This window comes from Mastigoproctus giganteus, chromosome 9, assembly GCF_048544385.1.
Source record: "Mastigoproctus giganteus isolate SK-2022 chromosome 9, ASM4854438v1, whole genome shotgun sequence".
Lineage (NCBI taxonomy): Eukaryota > Metazoa > Arthropoda > Arachnida > Uropygi > Thelyphonidae > Mastigoproctus > Mastigoproctus giganteus.
Genome location: NC_143583.1, coordinates 228,839,542 through 228,859,068, shown reverse-complemented (window position 1 = coordinate 228,859,068; position 19,527 = coordinate 228,839,542). Strand labels below are relative to the sequence as shown.

General features: G+C 35.8%; 1 protein-coding gene across 1 annotated transcript in view; it reads right to left on the bottom strand.

Moving 5' to 3' along the window:
• The window catches only part of Ptp36E (protein tyrosine phosphatase 36E), a 235,318-nt gene that overhangs the window by 88,107 nt on the left and 127,684 nt on the right, over positions 1-19,527 (bottom strand). The window contains exons 6-8 of the mRNA XM_090381417.1: positions 16,532-16,629; positions 6,357-6,482; positions 1,977-2,128 (exon numbers count right to left, since the gene is read on the bottom strand). Of these exons, the coding sequence (XP_090237543.1) occupies positions 1,977-2,128; positions 6,357-6,482; positions 16,532-16,629 (376 nt within the window). The remainder of the gene's footprint in view (positions 1-1,976; positions 2,129-6,356; positions 6,483-16,531; positions 16,630-19,527) is intronic.

The window sequence follows — 19,527 nt, the reverse complement described above, 5'->3', positions numbered from 1 at the left end:
TGTTAAATCTTCCAACAGGAATAAACTTGGAAATAAACTGACTGCAAAATGTATTAAAGTAATGAACACGAAGTATGTACCTAATATTAAGAAACTGTCTGAAAGTAAGCAACAACAAATTTCGCATTAAATATACTTTTATCAACTTTATTACACATACTGTATCTGTAATTATGTTAATTATTAATGAAGAATATTTCAAAATAAAGGCGTTTTCTTTTATTCCTTGCTCATTCAAATACTTTGTGCAGAGGCAATACTGGTCATGATGTCACCTGGTGCAGTACAAGGTATCAAATCAGGCTTCGATATTTACTTTTTTTTTTAGCTCTTCACTTGCAAAAGTTAAAGTTATAAATCAAAAAGGAAACTAAAACCTTTTTTTGGATTATTTCAAAAGTGAGAACCAAAAAGATTCAACTATCAACCTGATCTCTTAACAAATTGTTTGATGTTTCCAAATAATTGGCATCCTTTTTACTCCCCCCCTTTCTAATTGAGACCACTAACTTATGACTCACGGGCTAGAATTTTAAAAAATAAATAAAAATAATTGACCCACTCTTCAAAAAGGTTCGCCATCACTGATCTAGTGCTTCAGCTATATGAAAAAAAAAAATAATAACTGCTTGATTTCTATTGGTCCGATTTAAATGAAATTTTGAAATAACTTAATAGAATCATAGAATCTAAAAGAACCAAATATAAAAATTCATGAAATACATCCACTGATTGTTATTACATGCGGACGGACGGATAAAGAAATAATTGCTTGACTTTTAATGGTTCTCTTTTAATCAGATGCCTCGGAAATTCTCTTCAAAAGGGATCTCTCCAAATATAGATTTGATAAAAGTCCATCCACAAATTTACTCAGTCAAAGAAATAACTGAGTAAATTTGTGTAATTTTCATGAAGTTTTTTTGGGACGTATCAACAAATCTTCAAGAAAGCCCAAAATAAAAGTTCAAAAAAATTCGTCCGTTAGGGTAGAGTTATTACGAGTGGTTGGACAAGGTGGTGAAGATATGTTCGATGAAGGTGCTTATGCACATAGGTATATGCGAACTTGTAACTTGGCGGTTGAATGATGCAACTAATGAAATCGTTTACATCACTTCGGTTCCAGGTGCTTCTTTGGTACGTGTCTTCAGAGAGATCTGACGCCTCTTCCTTTAATTTTCAGGCCGTTTGCATTCTCTGGCTATTGTCCGTAATAATCCAATTAATCCCATTTCGATGGGTTTTTATATTTGGCCCTTTTAGAAAGATTTTTTTTTTTTTCATGCGTATTTCATGGTTGCGCATAAAAAGTTCTCAGCTTTATCGATATACTAAATATTAAAATCAGGAATTATTGCTTTGCTTATTATAAAATCACACCAGAAACTTGAAATGTATACGCTATACTTCATATCATATCCAGGAAGAAATAAGTAAATTGCATTACGAAAGCATTGAGCGTAAACTAAAAAAAACTGCAGCCATTATCAACCCACTGCAGGAGGAAGCCTCCTAAATTCGTGCTGAGCGAAATAGCCCATAATCTTTCACGCTGGTCCAGTGCGGGTTGGAAGATCGACTGTACTTAAATCCCGGTCTACTCAAAGAGCATGTGCTACTGCACTCCCGCGTATGACCACTCGGCTACGGAGCGTAAACTACGACTGTTTAATTTCTTAAAATCACTCAACCTGAAATACGTGTTGCATTTCACGCGCTGTTGATTACAAAACGTGCAGTGTTAATATTACGTTGGGAATTGAGTTAATATTATGTTTGGTTATTATACGCAGTGAAGTGAAAACATTTGCTATTACGTATTATTTATTTTATGCGATCAGTGCATTATGGAAAATGCAATCTGTGCCAAAATCAAGATAAGGAAATAACTTTACTTTTAATGTGATTGATCGATCTCATTTACTTACACGATGACAACGAAAAGCTGAACATTTGAAACAATGTGTACGTACCTACAGTGGGCAATTACTGGTCCCGTGTTGGGGTGTTTGCTCATATACACCCTGACTCTTCTGCGGAACTCCAGAAGCGCACTGGGAAAAGGGACAGTGTGAGACGGCCAGTTATTGTAATGGAGCTGCGTCACGTCACGTTCCTCTCCATTCTAAACAAATGAACAATATGAAAAGCAAATCGCAGTTAATTAGAAAAAACAGTAATTTGAAATTTTACTCAATTTTCATTCAATTTTACAAGCATTTCCTGACCCAAATATTACGTACGCTGGCCAAAAAAATTACAACTTCTGTCTGTGACTGTATCAAGACAGTCACAGACAGAAGAAATGCAAATAGATGCAAAGAAAACTGCCGTGGGGTGATGACATGTTGCCTCGCTGAGTATGACGACTGCACACGCTGTTTGACTGCAGTAATCTGAAGCCAGAATGGGGAAAACTATCTATCAGACTTTGAAAAAAGTGATCGTGGGTGCACGTTTAGCAGAGCCAAAATTCAAGAAACGAAAGACATAACTGGTTTCTCTAAAGCATCCACCTTAAAAGTTTAATGCCTTAATCATAGAAGTCCGCACTTTTTGTCTGAAACCACGATTCCACTTCATTGTCCATCCTATAGGATGGACAATGTGCAGTCACTAAAGTGGTAGGAAAATACCACGAAATGTCTGATTTCTGTCTGTGCATAAAGCCGAACTGGAAATAAAGAGATAGATATTTCGTTAAGAGCTCTTCATTCTTTCTTTTAATATAATTATTTAGAAACATATAAGAAGTTAGTGCAAACGCAGTAAATCAAACGAAGCTGTTTTAGTGGCATCGTTTCATTACATCTCATATTGTGAATGTTTCACGAGTTGCTTTCAAATAAGTAACGCTCACCCAATAGAGAAGACTATTGTTATTTATTCTCAGTCTCAGTGGACACCAAATAGCCGAAGGGCCAAATAGCCATTTCAGGGCTATTTGGCCCTTCATCGGTGGGTTCAAGTAACCACCTTCATCAGGTACCCTTGATGGTATAACAGCTGACAAGCCAGTTGTGAAATTAAGTCCACAATATGAGAGATGCCAAATCTGTATATACAGTATATAAAACGCCTAGGTACGCTGCCCAAAATTTCCAACTGCTAATTGTTGCCAGCACCCGTTCACCTCGCATAACCACCATTCCGGGCATTCTTTATTAATTTTTGTACTAACGTTTTTCGACTGAAGAAAGGCAACCTATGTCTGAAAGCTATCGATGTATGTTTATTTTAACTGTTTTCAATTTTAATAAACCGTTCTAAGTTTTAAGAAGTGTAAAAATGGAAGGACTTTGAGAAAATGTAGAAAAAATGCTAATGAAACATTAGAGAAGATATCTAATAGACTAAGAGAGACTCTACAACTACGAAGACGGACAGAAAACATTGAAGAAAGAGAAGCAAGATTGGAGGGAGAAGGACTAATCAAATAGAAGTACCAAATGGGAATAATCAACAAGCTGTGATTAATGTGGAAGACCATGACATAGGAAATATGCGTAACAACTGTGAGTATTGCAATGCACGATATTGGAGACACGAGTTAAACATATCGAATAAATGCTGTCACGATGGAAAGGTTTCACTTGACCCACTGTCTGAGATACCCACTATTACGAGAGCTGCTTCCAGGGGATACACGTGGAGCAAATAACTACAGAGAACATATACATAGATTACAACTCAGGATTGGTGTTCGCATCAATGGGCGCAGAGATTAAATCACCGCCTGGAAATGGCCCATACTGTTTTAGAATACACGGCCAGATTTACAATTTGGTCTCCCCGCTATATCCAAACGAGGCAAATAATCCAGGATATAGACAACTTTATATTTTCGATTCTGCTGAAGCAACAAAACGGTTTGAAAAACAATCAAACTAAAGGGTGTATGGCCGAAGTAATGCAACAAGATGCTGACGATATAATGCACCTACATCCAAAAGGGAGGTTGCTGCAATATATTTTGGAGAAGACGGGGACCACCTGCAAATAGAGACATGCATATATCCCACAGGTGACTGCTGTAGAATTATATCATCGCTAAACAAGAATGGTGAAGACTGAAGGATTAAACTATTTACGCCAAAATCAGAAAGATGGCGTATGTTACGCGGGGTAAATCTAGTAGTGTTTAATAGTTTAATTCTTAATAAACCTCGGACTGTGGGAAAATTTACAGACCTTAAGTTACTGCAAATGGATCACGTCTATATGCAATAAATGTCATCTGGGTTGTCAGATCAGGGTATCTACCCAACCACTGATGAAGGGGGAAATAGCCTTGAAACGATCCACTGAAAATAAGTAATGATAGTCTTCTCTCTTGAGGAAGCGTTGCTTATTCGAAGTATAATTGGATATTGTGAAGGCATTCACAATATGAGATGTAATGAAACGATGCCACTATAATAATATCTTCGGTTAATTTACAGCGCACAGACATGAGGCATTTGTACTAACTTAAGTCTGCAAATTTCCCCGCAGTCTGAACCTTTTGCCAATTTTTATTAACATGTTTATTTACATTATATGGCTTCACACCACTCAAGAAACTTCTAAGCTCGTTCAATTTTCCAAATTTGTCGGACAATATCCGTCTTTTATGAAAGGTGCTGAAACCCATTTAGGATGACGTTTTTGTCAGATGGTTTTGCATTGAGTATAAATACACTCAATAGTAGTAGTTGTAGTTTTACATTACTACTATATTTATAACTATTATAGAATAAATTTGATTAAAGCTTAGATTCTATAATCTTACCAATCACAAAAGTCAAACCCAATTGTCTGAAATTGTCCATCGTTTCTTTAGTTTTTCCCTTACGGGCTGGCACATCACCAGTATAAGGGAATATCCTCTGAATGTAATGGCAGTTTCACCAATATTACTAATGACTGAATGCTCTCTCTCTCTCTCTCTCTGTGTTATACTAGCTTTTCAGATGTGCGTTTCACTGATATAATTTAAACTATGTAACAAATTGTCAAAAACACTCGGTTTATCCACATTTATTGGCGTTTCTTTATGAATTTGAGTATGCTAATTTAGAGTACAACCACAGTTTTTAGGAATATTTTTATTAAGTTAATTTTTATTAAGTTAATAAAAGTTAAAACTTTTATTATGTTCTAAAAGTTAAAAAAAATAAATAAATAAAAAGTAAATTCTGTACACCGGGGCCGGCCACACAGGAGTTCACAAAATGGAAAGAATGGCAAGATCATCGTATTTAGCAGTCACGCATTTGTAGGCATTTGAAAAACAAAAACGCGCCTACAAATATATCTTTCCGCTTAAACACTCGGAAAGATAAAAAAAAAAAAAAAAGGATCATTTGAAGTTTATTATCTTTGATCGTTAGTGGGATCATCCCGAACCAGAACAATACCATAGCTTCGCCCCAATTTAGCTTGGTACCTCGTCTCATTGACTATAAGTCCTGGTAGAATCCCTTTCACTATAATCGCACAAATTTGCTATCTAAAAAAAATTCAGGTTAGAGAGAGACAGTGCAAGTAATGGAGCTTGATTATTTTGAATGGATTAAGTTCAATGCCAATGGCATTTTTCCTCAGACTACACACACGAGGGGGCATAAACTGAAATTAAGGAAAGATGGCTGCAGAATAGATGTGCAGAAGTTTGACTTCAGCTAGAACAAAACTTCCATCTGCTATTTGTGAATGTCGATAATTTGAATAAATTCAAAGAAGAAAACTATTGGAGTTTTTTTTTTTTTTTTGCTGACGCTGTATAAGCTCTTGCATGATTTTCCACTACTAATACCAATACTGAGTTACAATTATCACATTGGGCACCCGGGTATCTAATAAATTAACTTCAATGAATGTCCTAAATATTTCTGGATGCGATGAAACTCATTTTATATGAATGAAAATATTTACTTTAAATAACACAATATAACGGAACTGTCCTTTAACATTTTAAAATGTTTTAGTTATTTTTTTATTTTAAGAAATAGAAAATTTCAAATCACGTGGTTTTATTTAAAGTAAAAAAAAGTGGCTGTGCCTATTATTTTTCAACTTGCGAAAGGATTATTTCATTAGCAACTTTTTAAGCACTTGAAATTTCCATTTCAATAACATTTCTGTGAATATTATTTACTTCATGAGACCACGATATTGCAATACTACACCTTGAGTATTGCAATAACTTCTTCAAAAAGTGAATTTAAAAGGAGGGCGGGCATTTCTTTTCTAGTATTTTAATTTGTTATCAATTATAGAAAAAACTGTTTATAGTTACACATTTTTAATGTTTACAAATAAGCGTGATCTATTAATGAACAAGCTAACTAAAATTAATTTATTGTGGTTACCTTCCTTAGGCGAACTGTTCGGATCATGAAATTTGCTAACAGCTCTTCTGAAAGCAAAATGATCTCCAAGTCCCCGTAAACTTCAGGGTGGTTAATTTCGGTTGGCCAATACTGTACACACATCACCTGAAAGTATATAAAAGACGCTCAAGATTATTCCTATATAATAGAATTTGTGGAGAAAGTTATATTCAATATACGCTGAAAAACAGTTAAAACTTCTCAATACAGTTACGGGCATAAAAAGAACACCATATTCTTTTCACTTTGCTGGTTGCATACCTTCCAAAAAATTATATTCAATGCACGTTTTGTAATATTTTGTAATCAAAGTATTACGAGTGCGTAAAATGCAACATGTAATTCAGATTATGTTTCGGATCATTTAAAAAATAATAATAATCGTAGTATAGTGTCAACGGTTTCGTAATGCAATTTTACTTCTTTCTTACTGGATTTTAATAAGATCGAAATATTATTGTTAGCCATATGGTGCAAGGAAGCCCGAGGCTTTTGATGCATCAGCCAATTTTTTTTTTTTTACCCTAGAGAGTAAGTAGTAGAAGGGAATCACCAAAAAAGAGAAGAATGATGATATCCAACTCAGGACCCTGGGTGTGCCAAGCCCATACTCACCAGATCTGAGTCCCTGGAGTTAACATGCATTTAACGGTTCTGCTGCGATTAATATAATAATTAATGATTTAGTAAACTTAGTGTATAATTTAGTATGTATTTAGTAAAATCACAATAAAACGCAAGCAAAAAATGCAACGACCATTATGCGCAAACCGAGAATATTTCGTTTCTGTAGATTCGCCATATTGTTCGTTTATTACTCCAATCAGAGCAAAGAACGAACATAATATCCAGTGCTTCAGCTACAATAATTATGAATAGCCTTCGTGATACGCATAAAAAAAAAATAATAATAACAAATTCAGGATTTTTGTTGATCCGATTTTCTTTTATCTTAGAGGCACATAAAATCTAAGGCAGTGCATCCAGTGCAATGTTGAGTCAGCTTGGTGTGATATACGCACGGGAAAAGCAAAAATGAGAATAGGTGTGTTAACACACACCTATTCTCATGACTCTGAGGAGAACAACGAACAGCTGTACAGAGAAATAGAGTGAGCCAGTAAATTATAATGTCTTATAATGGGGGATTTCAATTTTACAGATATTGACTGGAACTTGTAGATTGGTCACTCGCACACTAGCAAGACTGTTGTGGATTTATTGGATGACTGTTTTGTAGAGCAGCACATTAGAGGGAGGCAACAAGAGGGAGTAATACCCTTCATCTGATTATCAGCAGTGATTATTCATGCATTAACCTGCAGATAAAAGAACCACTAGGTGGCAGTGATCACAATGTATTGATTTTGGATTTACTTAAAGAGTTAACTATCCTCAAGGGTAATGGGAAGGGTTTTCGCTTTCGTGAAGGCGACTACACTGGTTTCAGACAGATTTTAAATTCCACACAGTAGGACCAACTGATGATGTTAACATGTGCAAATTCTAATTGAAAGTAGGAAGCATTCAAAGAATTAATCACAGACGCTATTAGGCTTTTAATAGGAACTAAGAAATACTCTTCAAGGTATAGATAGGTCTTAGTGGATATTAGATGAACTGATGAGACTCGTAGAAGAGAATAAAAATGCATGGGAGGCATATAAATTACCGGGAGTCACAGAAAACTATGGTGGATATAAACTGATCTGTAATTAAATCACAAAAGAGGTCAGGCAAGCGAAGGCAGATTACGAGAAATCTTTGGCGAAGTATGCAAAGAAAACCAGTAAAGACCAAAAAGAAGTGTAAACCGGTCTGTTTCAGAAGGGTTCAGCTTCATTGGAGGACAAGAGGTGGGTAACATTTTTTTTTCTTTGCAATGAAAGTAGGTGGAACATATTTTTACTCCCGGTAAGTTAAACTCCTGTTAAAATCGGTGATGTTACCAACAACACCGTGTCATATTTAAAGGGGGAGGTGTAAAGTTAATATTATTCATGTGGGAACTAACTAACGCTATTAACCGCACATGAATACAACGTGGTAGATAAGTATAGGGGTATGCGAAAAAAAAAGTGTCGCACGTTAGAGGTCTCTTATTTGAGCAGCACAATATTGTGGGAGAGTCGTTCTCTCATGAATTTATATTCTATAAATTCTAAATCATATGGATTAATTCAAGGTTTAAAATGCTTTGCAAAACTTTTGAGGGAAATTTTTTTTTTAACAGAATGGCGTTGAGAAAACATTAAGGGTTCGGGGGGGGGGGGAAATCACACATCGAAATTTTTTGTGACGATATAAGTCAAAGTAACAGCTGTACGCATCCCAAGGGCACAAAAGCCAAAGCGCCTCCCGGTATATAGGTCTAGGAGAACAATATTTTAAAGAGGCATATACTTATCTCCAATATAAAGAGAAATTCAAAATTCATTAGCAAAAGTTTGAAATCATGGTGAAACATCAATCATTAAATGTCACCAAAACAGTTATTTAAGGGCCATACATATCGATTACTCTTTATTCAGAGGAACGGAATGCAATTATTTTTCTCCTGAAGTGGACGCGCCTCAGAGATCTCCACTTGGTCTACTGTTATTTTTAATCTTAGAGAAACATAAAGTCTTCCCAGCATTAAACCCAGTTATTCCCTTAATATAATCTCACAATCAACTGCTAAATGGTTAAAATTCAATGGTTATATTGAAATGTTGAAAATTGTAAAATTATAAGCTTTGCTAATCCCAGAAAGAAAAATAAAATTCACTTTAATTACACTTGACAACACTATAGTAAAAAGGGTGTCAGTCACAAGAAACCTTGGAGTAATGTTTACTGAGAATGCCTCATTTGATCTGCACATTAACAAAACGACAAACTGCTTTTATCCCGTTCATAAAACTTACGGATCATCAAATTCAAAGAATGAACTGATCCCATAAAGTAAACATGGATGCAAAAATTCAAATAAACTAGATGACTTATCTATACCAGCTAATCAGGGAACGTACTATGAGCAAGAATGTTCAGGAGCTGATCATCACACCTTGATATTATCATATGGGTGTTAGTACTGGAACCCTTTGCCGGGTGTGATCATGGAATGCTATGGTGGATGGCGACGAATGGGATCTCAGTCGTTGAAAAAAGATACGGGTTTTAATTTCAGGAAAGGAGACTTTTCCTGAAATTAAAAATATTTTTTTAATTAAAAAAAATTATTTCCTTTGTTTTCTGAATTAGTGTCGATATATAATTAAACGTACAGTAAACAAATGTAAGTTGTCACATGGTATGATCATACCATGTAAGTTGTCACATGGTATGATCACAATGTTCCTTGGTATCAGATAAATACTGCACGCTTTTCTGAGGTTTCTTGATCGATCTGGTGATGGAGAAGGCAGGTGATCTTTCCGATATTCAAAAAAATGTTTTACTTTACTTTTGTAACACGTTTAGAAAGACCTACAATTGAGAAAACAAAGGAAATCAATGGTGTGTCGAAAGCAACCATCTCAGAAGTACAAAATGAGTGGAACGCAGCTCTGAAAGGAAGAAATGCGGCAGAAAGTCGGTACTCCAAGAACGAAACCGTAGGAATTTAAGAGAATTGTGCGTCAGAATAGGAGGTCCACTATGTAGCAAGTAACAAAAAAAAAAAAAAAAAAAAATTAATTTAGGCCATCTCCAACCGAAATATGCGGTGGGAATTGAAGAATTCTGGGATTAATCGTGTGCCTAAAGGAATGCTACTTATTTCTGCAAAAACTCGAAAGATTCCACTGGCATGACACCAGTAACACCAAGTCTGGATGGGGAACAATGGAAAAAGATCAGGTGGTCTGACCCGTCTCGATTAACAGTTTTTTTTTTTTTTTTTTTTGCACCAATGGTAAAGTAAAAGTGTATAGTGAACCTCATGAAGCCATGTGAATCCAGAATATCTCTTGTTCACCACTGAAGCGGCTGGAAGTGGTATCACGGTATGGGGTACGTTCTGCGGTACGGATTAGTCCGCTCATACCGTTAGAAGGTCGTGTTATCTCAAATGAATATTCTTCTATCGTATCGGACTAATTTCATACTGCAATGCTTCATTTTTACTCGGATTGCGGGGATTATTTCAACATGACAGTACAATCATTCACGTGCAAAAATTGTATCTGAGTGGTTCGAGAATATTCCTAAGATTTCTAACGTCTATTCTGGCCCGCCAAATTCTTCATAGATCTCATTCCATTTGAGAATGTCTGGAATGTGCTGGAAAAGTCAGATCGGTTTCGCAGTTCCCTACCGACCACAATACAGCGGCTGACAAATATCCTGATGGAAGAATGGTCAAATCTGAAGCTTGACTTCCTCAGACACCTAATGGAAATGCATGCCACTAAGTGCACGCGCTATAATTCAGACAAAAGGTGGCCCAACTAAATAGTGAATAAAGATTTTCTAATTTTTTGGCCAGTGAGTGTATAATATTCAAATTTTATTATCATTGTTATAGGCCCTCAACTATTCAGTATTACCAAATTATATAATAACAATGTCAACAGATCTGATATTTATTTTTTTAAAAAAATTCCATGCAAATAGGAATACAAAACAATGATTGATTAATTAAAGCAATTAATATTGTAATCACTCGTAAATCTCATATATATATTACAGACTAAATAGATTGTAATCTCATAAACACATTGTAAAATAGTCTAATAATGTATCACAATTTTCTTCGCAAATGTAGGGGAAACTTATATCACACTTCTTTGGATTTTCAGATGCCAGAAGCAGTGGAGATGGAAACCGAAATCTTCACCTCCACTGTCATCAGGAAATTCAAGCCCCTGATTGAAATTACCAAGTTCCGAACTATGGCTTATTGTCTCACGAGTTTCATTTCTTTTTTTTTTTTTTTTTTTTTCAACTAAATTTCTGACCGGATCATAATGAATAATTTCACTGGCCAGTTCTCCAAACAGTTGCAGAAGGATTGCAATATAAGAAAGTCATAAACATGAGCAATCTATATAAACAAGCTTCAAAGAAAATACCACGTTCCTTTTTTTCACACAATTAAAATCCAAAATATACTTCCCCGAGTAGAGTCAGAACTGACCCCGACTTAATTTCATAACCAATTTTAAAGAAGAAAAATATGGAGAACAGAATTATAAATTACAAAAAAAAAACTAACATGTTTTCGTGGAGCTCAATTCTGACTCCGCTTGGTATGTAGAGGGTTAAAGCCGCCGTGACAGAAACAATGAATGCATATGCAGTGCACCATTAAGAAAATACAGCACGAGGAGGAGGATGGCGAAGTGGCTGGTTTAATAGAGCTTAAAATTATACCATGGAAAAGTTAACTTGTTTGTTTTATTGATCGATGGAAGCTAAAATGCACCCATCTCAGCCTTAAGCGGTGCAGGTTTCTTTTATGAAACAAGGTGCTATTTCAGATAAGGTGCTAGTTTATCATTTTAACAACCGTGAAAAGGTCATCGATATTCCGAAATATCAGATGTTGCTTGAGCGGCTCTGAAAGGCAGAAATATTAGAAGAAGGAACTAACCAGTTCACATACGTGAGGTCTGAATTCTGTTTAATTACACTTAATATTCCATTCAGATGGAAATCAAAAGTCTCTGATAGGTTCCTTCCTTTGGCCATATAAAGGACAAAATGGCCAAAGGAATACTTGTTCTCTCACGTATCTAATTTAACATATACATATATAAAAAAAAAATGCATGTTAAACCTTTGGCCATTGTGTTCTCTGCAGCGGTGAAGTAGTAATGACAAAAATCACTGATCAAGTTATAGGAACACACCCATGAAACCTTTGACCTATGTTTTTTTTTTTTTTTTTTAATCTGTAATTTTTAACTAGAAATAAACAGATTCTTACGTACATTAAAAGTGCTTCATTCCGTCCATTTAATATTTCGCAGAATATAGTGTAATTTTAGTCTATCCTGAGCATAAAAATTAGAAGAGAAAGCTGTTCCCGTTCTCTTCGGTATAACGTTTGGCCGTGAGTTGGGAATGACAGGTGCTGCATAATGAAGAGTGGTCACCCCTTTAACAATAGGTAAATTAATAATTAAGCGAAGATGGGCATGCTCAATGGTAATTTGGCAAATATGAATTCTTCCTTCTTAGGCTTCTTTTAAAACATTTTTAATTTGAAACGGTCTCTCTGTGCGCTGCCATTTTAAATAACCATTTTGTTCTGTAGATTGCTTGCTAGTTTTACGGAATGCAACATGCCCAGGGATCTCTCAACAATTTCGATTTCCAGTAAAGTACACTTTACCGGAATGTTGCAGTAAGAGATGATTGCAAGGAAATTTACACTGAAGAACACACTTAAAGAATCGCAGCACTCACGATTCTACAATGCAACTGCTTCGCTCCAAAGGGAGCTGTTAGGAGGTTGCAGTGATCAAGACAGTTGCACCAACTCTGGTATCTGACTCAAATGCTTTATTCAGAACATGAGTCTGGTCAATAAACTTTCACCTTCCAGTTGATACTCCTTGAGGATGACTATGACTTCGAGTGTCTTGTGGATACTTGAATGCCACATTCCAACCTTCTTAAGTACTGAATGGGCTATTGCTGCACTGGAAAAGGAAGAACCGACAGGATGGGGTAAGAATCGCGTGCATAAAGGACTGCTATTTTCAAGAATGCAAGCTAGAGAATAAAAAATAAAAAAAAAAAATCGATGTAATGTGCGCAGCACTCACCAAAGATAACATCACATCTAAATTTCCTAGTTAATGTTCATCTTTGCCGGTGACCACAGGCATTAAAGTTGTTCTGAACTGCCGTACATGATGCCTAATTTAATACCAATGGTAACTACATAGAAAACGGTGATTTTAATGATTCTCTCCGAAAAAGGGATGAAAAAAAAAAAAAAAAAAAAAAAGCTGGAAGCAGTCGAAGCTTATATATCTTTCATAGCTGGAAAAGCCGATGAGTTGGAGGAGGCTATTTCGAAGAAGATCCATCAAATGAGCTTCATCGTTTGCCAAATATTAGTTCAGTTCCGAACTTTTTTGATCACACCTCGTATATGGCACCTGCACTTGAACACACGTTTATATATCCGAAGAGGCACACGCTGCTTGTGCCTCTTCAGTTATATAAACCTATTTAATGTTTCCCTTCCGGCCAATATATTCTGAGGTTTCTATAGTGCGTTGCCCTGTTCTTATCCCTGTTAAGTATCAGAGTGGATTGGAATTTATATTATATATATTAAAAAAAAAAAAAAAAAAAAAAACTTTCTTTATGAACTTCATATTTTCTGGATGACAACGTAACCCTTGTTCGTCGCAGAGATAGTTCAGCCACGAAACCATAATATCACTTTTGACAGTTTTTCTGTTTTTAAATTTATATCGTTGGTATCAAGCAAGCTGAAAGGCCGACTTATGTAAATCAGCTCGTATAATTCTGTACAGACTTCAAGGCATAAGATGCGATTCAGTAATTTTTTTTCTATTGATAAGCTATTCGAGCGTCCAAACTGTTGCGCAGATTCTATGTCTAATGCAATTTTGAAAGCTTGATTACCATCAAGCTTTCAAAATTGCATTAGACACATTATAGAGGTTCGGACATCGCATTCAAGCCAATATCTGAAGTACATTTCTTTTATTGGATCGGCGAGGTCTCCTACACAAAACGACTCTTACAAGGATCTATTGAGTACAACGTATATTGGCCCGATCCAATATAAGGCACATTTGGCAATTAAATTTAGGAAACGTGGCCATTTTGGTTTCAATCGGAGTTAGTTTGAGAATTTCTTCCAAGAATAGATAACCACCATACTTAATTTAAAATCATTGCGAAAGAAAATCCTTCAAAAAAAAAAAGAAAAAGTAATAATAAACTTGCAAACTAATATTGCAGAAAATTTATTGGTTTAAGATTTTTTGTTTACTCAAGTGATCTAACGTTGGTCAAAGATAGATGAAAAATGGGACCACAATAACACGAAATACCAATCTGAACTGCACATACAAATTGCTTCTTCAAAGCCAATGTAATTATTGCCATAGTTCTTTGAGTTGTGGTTAATGCTTTTTTTTTTTTACAAAAATTATTTATAAAATATAAGAATGGCCAACATTTAAGAGGTCGAAATTAGGTACGTTCCTCTACAACGTTCTCAAAAAGACGTATTTAACACAATTGAATATATTGTCTTTATACAAAAAAATTACAATATCGCAAACTCCTTCAGAATTGGTATCTAACAGTTCTTGTTGGCGACAGTTTAGCAGGTGGTAGTTCACTTCTTCTGTCCTCGCTCAAGGAAGAATTTCATGATATTGGCAAAATTATGTTCAATGAAATCACCTGAACACAAAATGAAAAATGGCGAGAATTGATGACCAAACATGTGCAATTGGTAGGCTTCTGCATAGATCGGTAACTAACGTCCGCTTTGAAATTTTTCGCATCAGAAATATTCTGCTATCCCTTTTAAGATTTCTTCCATTTTTGAAGTTTTTCTGTACATGTTAATTATGATGGTGATGCAATGGTTTCGAAGATTAAGTGGTGGTTTTAAGGCGAACCAGAGTCCGCTCTGTAAAAATGCTTCGTCGGTTATCTTGGAGATCACTGATCTTTAATGAACCACTCGTAAATTAACCCCCGAACAAGTTGTATTCCAGTTTTCTCTCACCTCAATGCACCTTTTCACTGAGGAGGAGTTTCACGATTGTATTGGGAGCAAGTAAGCACTATCATAACACGTGAATTAAATCACAAACCCAGATCCTCGAATAAGGGAGCTTTCCAACATTAATACATTCAAGTTCATGAACCAAATTCCTTAGCAGGCTAAGTTTCTAAATCCGCTTCGAATTGTGTCACAAGGCTGAAAATGTAGACAGTCTGGAAGTTACTTCATCTGTTGGAAACTGGAATACGTGCATCTTAATTAGTATTCGCTAAATTAATTTAATTAATTTATATGATGCAAGAGTATTTACTTCGTGCAACTGTTAAAAATCCGATCAGCGCTGTTTACCCAACACAGTCACTCCGTTTTGGAGAAAATCGTTTTCAGTCATCACTACTCAATAACTTATTATTCTGGAGATAAATGTATTACTTTTAGTTAATAATTAAATATTATATAATTATTTAGATGACTGTTCGCTGTAGAGTCTGCTCAGTTCCAATTAAGATCAATTCTGGTCCTTGCCGGCTAATAAAGTTTACATCCATTTAAGCAGCGGAAAAAGAAATATTCTATTTATAACCTAGCATGATCAAACAGATCAGAGAAGTTTGCAAATAAGAATATTATCATTAACTGTATTTTGTGGCCATTAGGAGTTGATTTAACTCAAACGCGTGTGCTACGCTCCTTTTCGTTTTTTGGCTAAGTATCTGCAGAAATGTGCCAATTCAAATGAAAGATGAACACAGAACTATCCCATAATGACAGCGGAAGAGATGGGTTTCAAATACTCGGTTCAGGTTTAGGCAAAACATTCTTTGGATATGTACAATATACCGCCTCTACGTGATCGAACGAGGAATCCTCGATGTTTTAAGATTCTCACTGAAAGGAGAAGCAAATGACATGCACAGAAAATGGATGCTATAAAAGAGAAATTCGCTTTCAATCGAGTAATGCGTTGCTGGCGTAGCTGAATCATTTCAGCAATAGTTGCTACAGAAGTGATTTGATTAATGGGCTTTAAATTCATTAGGGATTCACCCGAGAGATGAATAGGGCTCTTCATTCCTTCGACCAAAATCTCCAAGGAATATTCTACAAAAGCTACCGTTGCTTTTCATTAACCCAAGTTGACCTATCGACAGTATTCAGTAATGCTTCAAGAGTCTACAGAAAAGCACACTATTTGTATTTTTGGAGATATAATTTCTCTTTTCCTAAATGATATCATTAAAATATCAGACTTTTCTACATTTATTTAAGACAATGGCCATATAATTGTATAAAACTCGGTAAAAGATTTTCCTGCAGCATCTTTTTAAGATTTTCACATGCGTGTCTTCAATTTTGGATATAAAATTAGAAAAGTTTACAACTGTTGACATAATTTAAGAATCACAGTTAACAATGTAATTAAAGAAAAGTAGTCTACCCTGATAAAGTCAAAAACTTTAGTCAGCATCACAATAACATAAGAATTCTGTTCCCACACCATCCTCCAGAATTCAGGAATGGTAAACTCATTGGGTCCTGAAATGAAATATTTGCTGTAAATAAACTTGATTTCTAATAAATACATATCATTTTAGGTATCAAATAAAAATCACATCTACAAGAGCCAAAGGCATGCAGCATTAATCACTTCAGAGAGTTTCAGTTAATTAAGGGCTTCACCTTGTAAAGTGTATAATAACAATGTAAAATATCGCCACCCTAAAATTGTAAGACTGGTCTCCTGAACTGGTGTTGACTGGGTCTGTGACACTTGGTCGACATTACTATTTGTCTCATTTCTCGTCAGATTTCGAGGATATTAGGAATTAAATATTAGCTACTTTTTGAACGCATATATGCCAAGTTTTTCTTCCAATTTTAGAGAAGAAGAACCAGATATTCTGTCGAGCAACCTCCTTCACAGGAGGGCTGATTAATTCACTCATAGTGAGAAGAAAGCCCAAAAAATGTTTCTGCCCCTTCCAATACAGATTGACTCAATCCCGGGTCGAAACCGCGGTGGAAAAAGCTGGCAGCAGACGTTCTAAGTTTTTAAGGGGACGGTACGTGGTGTGTCAAAACTAATGAAATGATAGACTTATCTTACGCGATTTTAGATTAAGAAACACGATGGATCGTCGCCGCCCCATCGTTCTGGATCACTTCTATCCAGAACGATGAGGCGATTGGTGTACATGCATGTATGCTTACATGTACACCAATGCTAGAAGTATATTAAATAAATTTGATGAATTTGAATTGCTAGTCAAAACATCAAAGGCGGATATTGTTGGAATATCAGAGACATGGTGTCACACAGATATAAGCAGTGCAGAATTTGGATTTGGGGAGTACAACATGTACAGAAAGGATAGGAAAAGAGAAAAGGGGGTTATGCTGTTAATTAAAAAAAAACAAAATCTAAGGAAGTGCATCCAGTTGACATAAATAAACAATCAATTTGTTGTGACATAATGACACTGGAAAAGCAAAAATGATAGTAGGAGTGTGTTATAGGACTAATAGGTATAACGAACAATTGTACAGAGAATTAAAATGGGGCAGTGAATTAGATTGTGTTATAATGGGGGATTTTAACTTCCCAGATTTTGATTGGAACTTCTGGATTGGTCACTCGCACACTAGAAAGACTTTTGCGGATATATTGGATTATTGTTTTCTGCAGCAACATGTTCAAGAGGCAACCAGAGAGGATAACATTCTTGATCTGGTTATCAGTAGTGATTATTCGTCTATAAATAATTTGCAGATAAAGGAACCACTAGGTGGCAGTGATCACAGTGTACTGATGTGGGATTTACTTAAAGATATAATTACCATCAGGGGTAAAGGGAAGGGTTTTCCTTCCGTAAACGGTAATTTCAGACAGTTTTTAAATTCTGTACAATGAGACAAACTGATGATGTTACCAACGGTGAATTCTAAGTGGGAAGCATTTAAGTCAAAATCGCGGAATGCTACTAGGCTCTTTGTACCGATTAAGAAATATTGTTCAAGGTTTAGGCCTAAATGGATGTCAGATGAACTAATGAGCCACCTGGCAGAGAAGAAAAATGCATGGAATGCGTATACGTAAATTATCAGGTGACACAGAAGCCTATGGCAGATATAAGGTAGTCTGTTGTCAAGTCACAAAGGAGGTTAGGCAGGCGAAGGAAGAGTACGAGAAATCTTTGGCAAAGGATGCTAAGAAAAACAGCAAGGATTTCTTTACTTATATAAACGCTAGAAGGGAGGGGTTGAATCAGATTGGTCCACTTGATATCGATGGTTCCCCTGATCATGATCCTGCTCAGATAGCTGAAAATCTGAATGAGTATTCTGCATCTACATTCACACATGAGGAGTTATTAAGGGAGGAAAATGCTAGAAGTTTATGAAACTCTAACAGGGTGCTTAATGATTTTTTTAATAACTGAGAGCAAAAAAAAGTAGAGGAGAAATTGAAGTTAAACGTTAGAAATGCACCTAGGGCGGATGGGATCTATCCAGTTATATTAAAGGAGGTTCATTGCTGGAACGAACTTCCATCTGTCGTTTTGGAAGTCGATAGCTTAAATAAATTCAAGGAGGAACTGGACAAACTTTTAGAGGGAATGGATATGTGACATTTATTTCACCCTTTTGGCGATGCATAATTATAGCTAAGCAAACCCTTAGCTGTAATTATGAGAGTATCCTTGGATTCAGGTGAAGTCCCCACGGACTGGAGATTGCAAATGTATTCCTAATTCACAAAGGGGAGTATCTAAGGGTAACAAGAGTAATTACAGACCAGTTAGTTTAACTTCTGTTCCGGGGAAAATGATGGAGTCACTGGTTCAGACAGAGCATGGGTTTGCTAAGGGAAAGTCTTGTCTGACCAATTTGATTGGATAATATGATGTGGTTACAAAGGAACTGGATGCAAAAAATAATTTTGATATCATATACTTGGATTTTAGGAAAGCCTTTGATACTGTTGCACATGGAAGATTACTGTACAAATTGGAGCAGTATGGTATTAAGTGTAAGTTGCTGCAATAAATAAAAGGGTGGTTGAGTGGGAGAAGACAGAGGGTGGTAATCAATGGACGCCTCTTTGTGGACTAATGTTATTAGTGGAGTCCGCCAGGGTTCAGTGTTGGGCCCACTATTGTTTTGTTTATTTATTCATGCTATCGATTTATCAATAATATTGATCAGGCTTAATGTCGAAGTTTGCAGATGATACAAAGGTTGGCAGGCTTGTTAATGACAGTAATTGTAGCGTGATACTGCAACAGGATCTAGAAAATTTGGGCATATGGGCTGAGAAGTGGCAACTGAAGTTTAACATTGACAAATGCAAAGTACTAAAATACAAAGCATATGGGTAGAAGTAATCCCAGAGAAATGTACCAAATGTGTGGTACTACATTTAGCGTGGTAGAA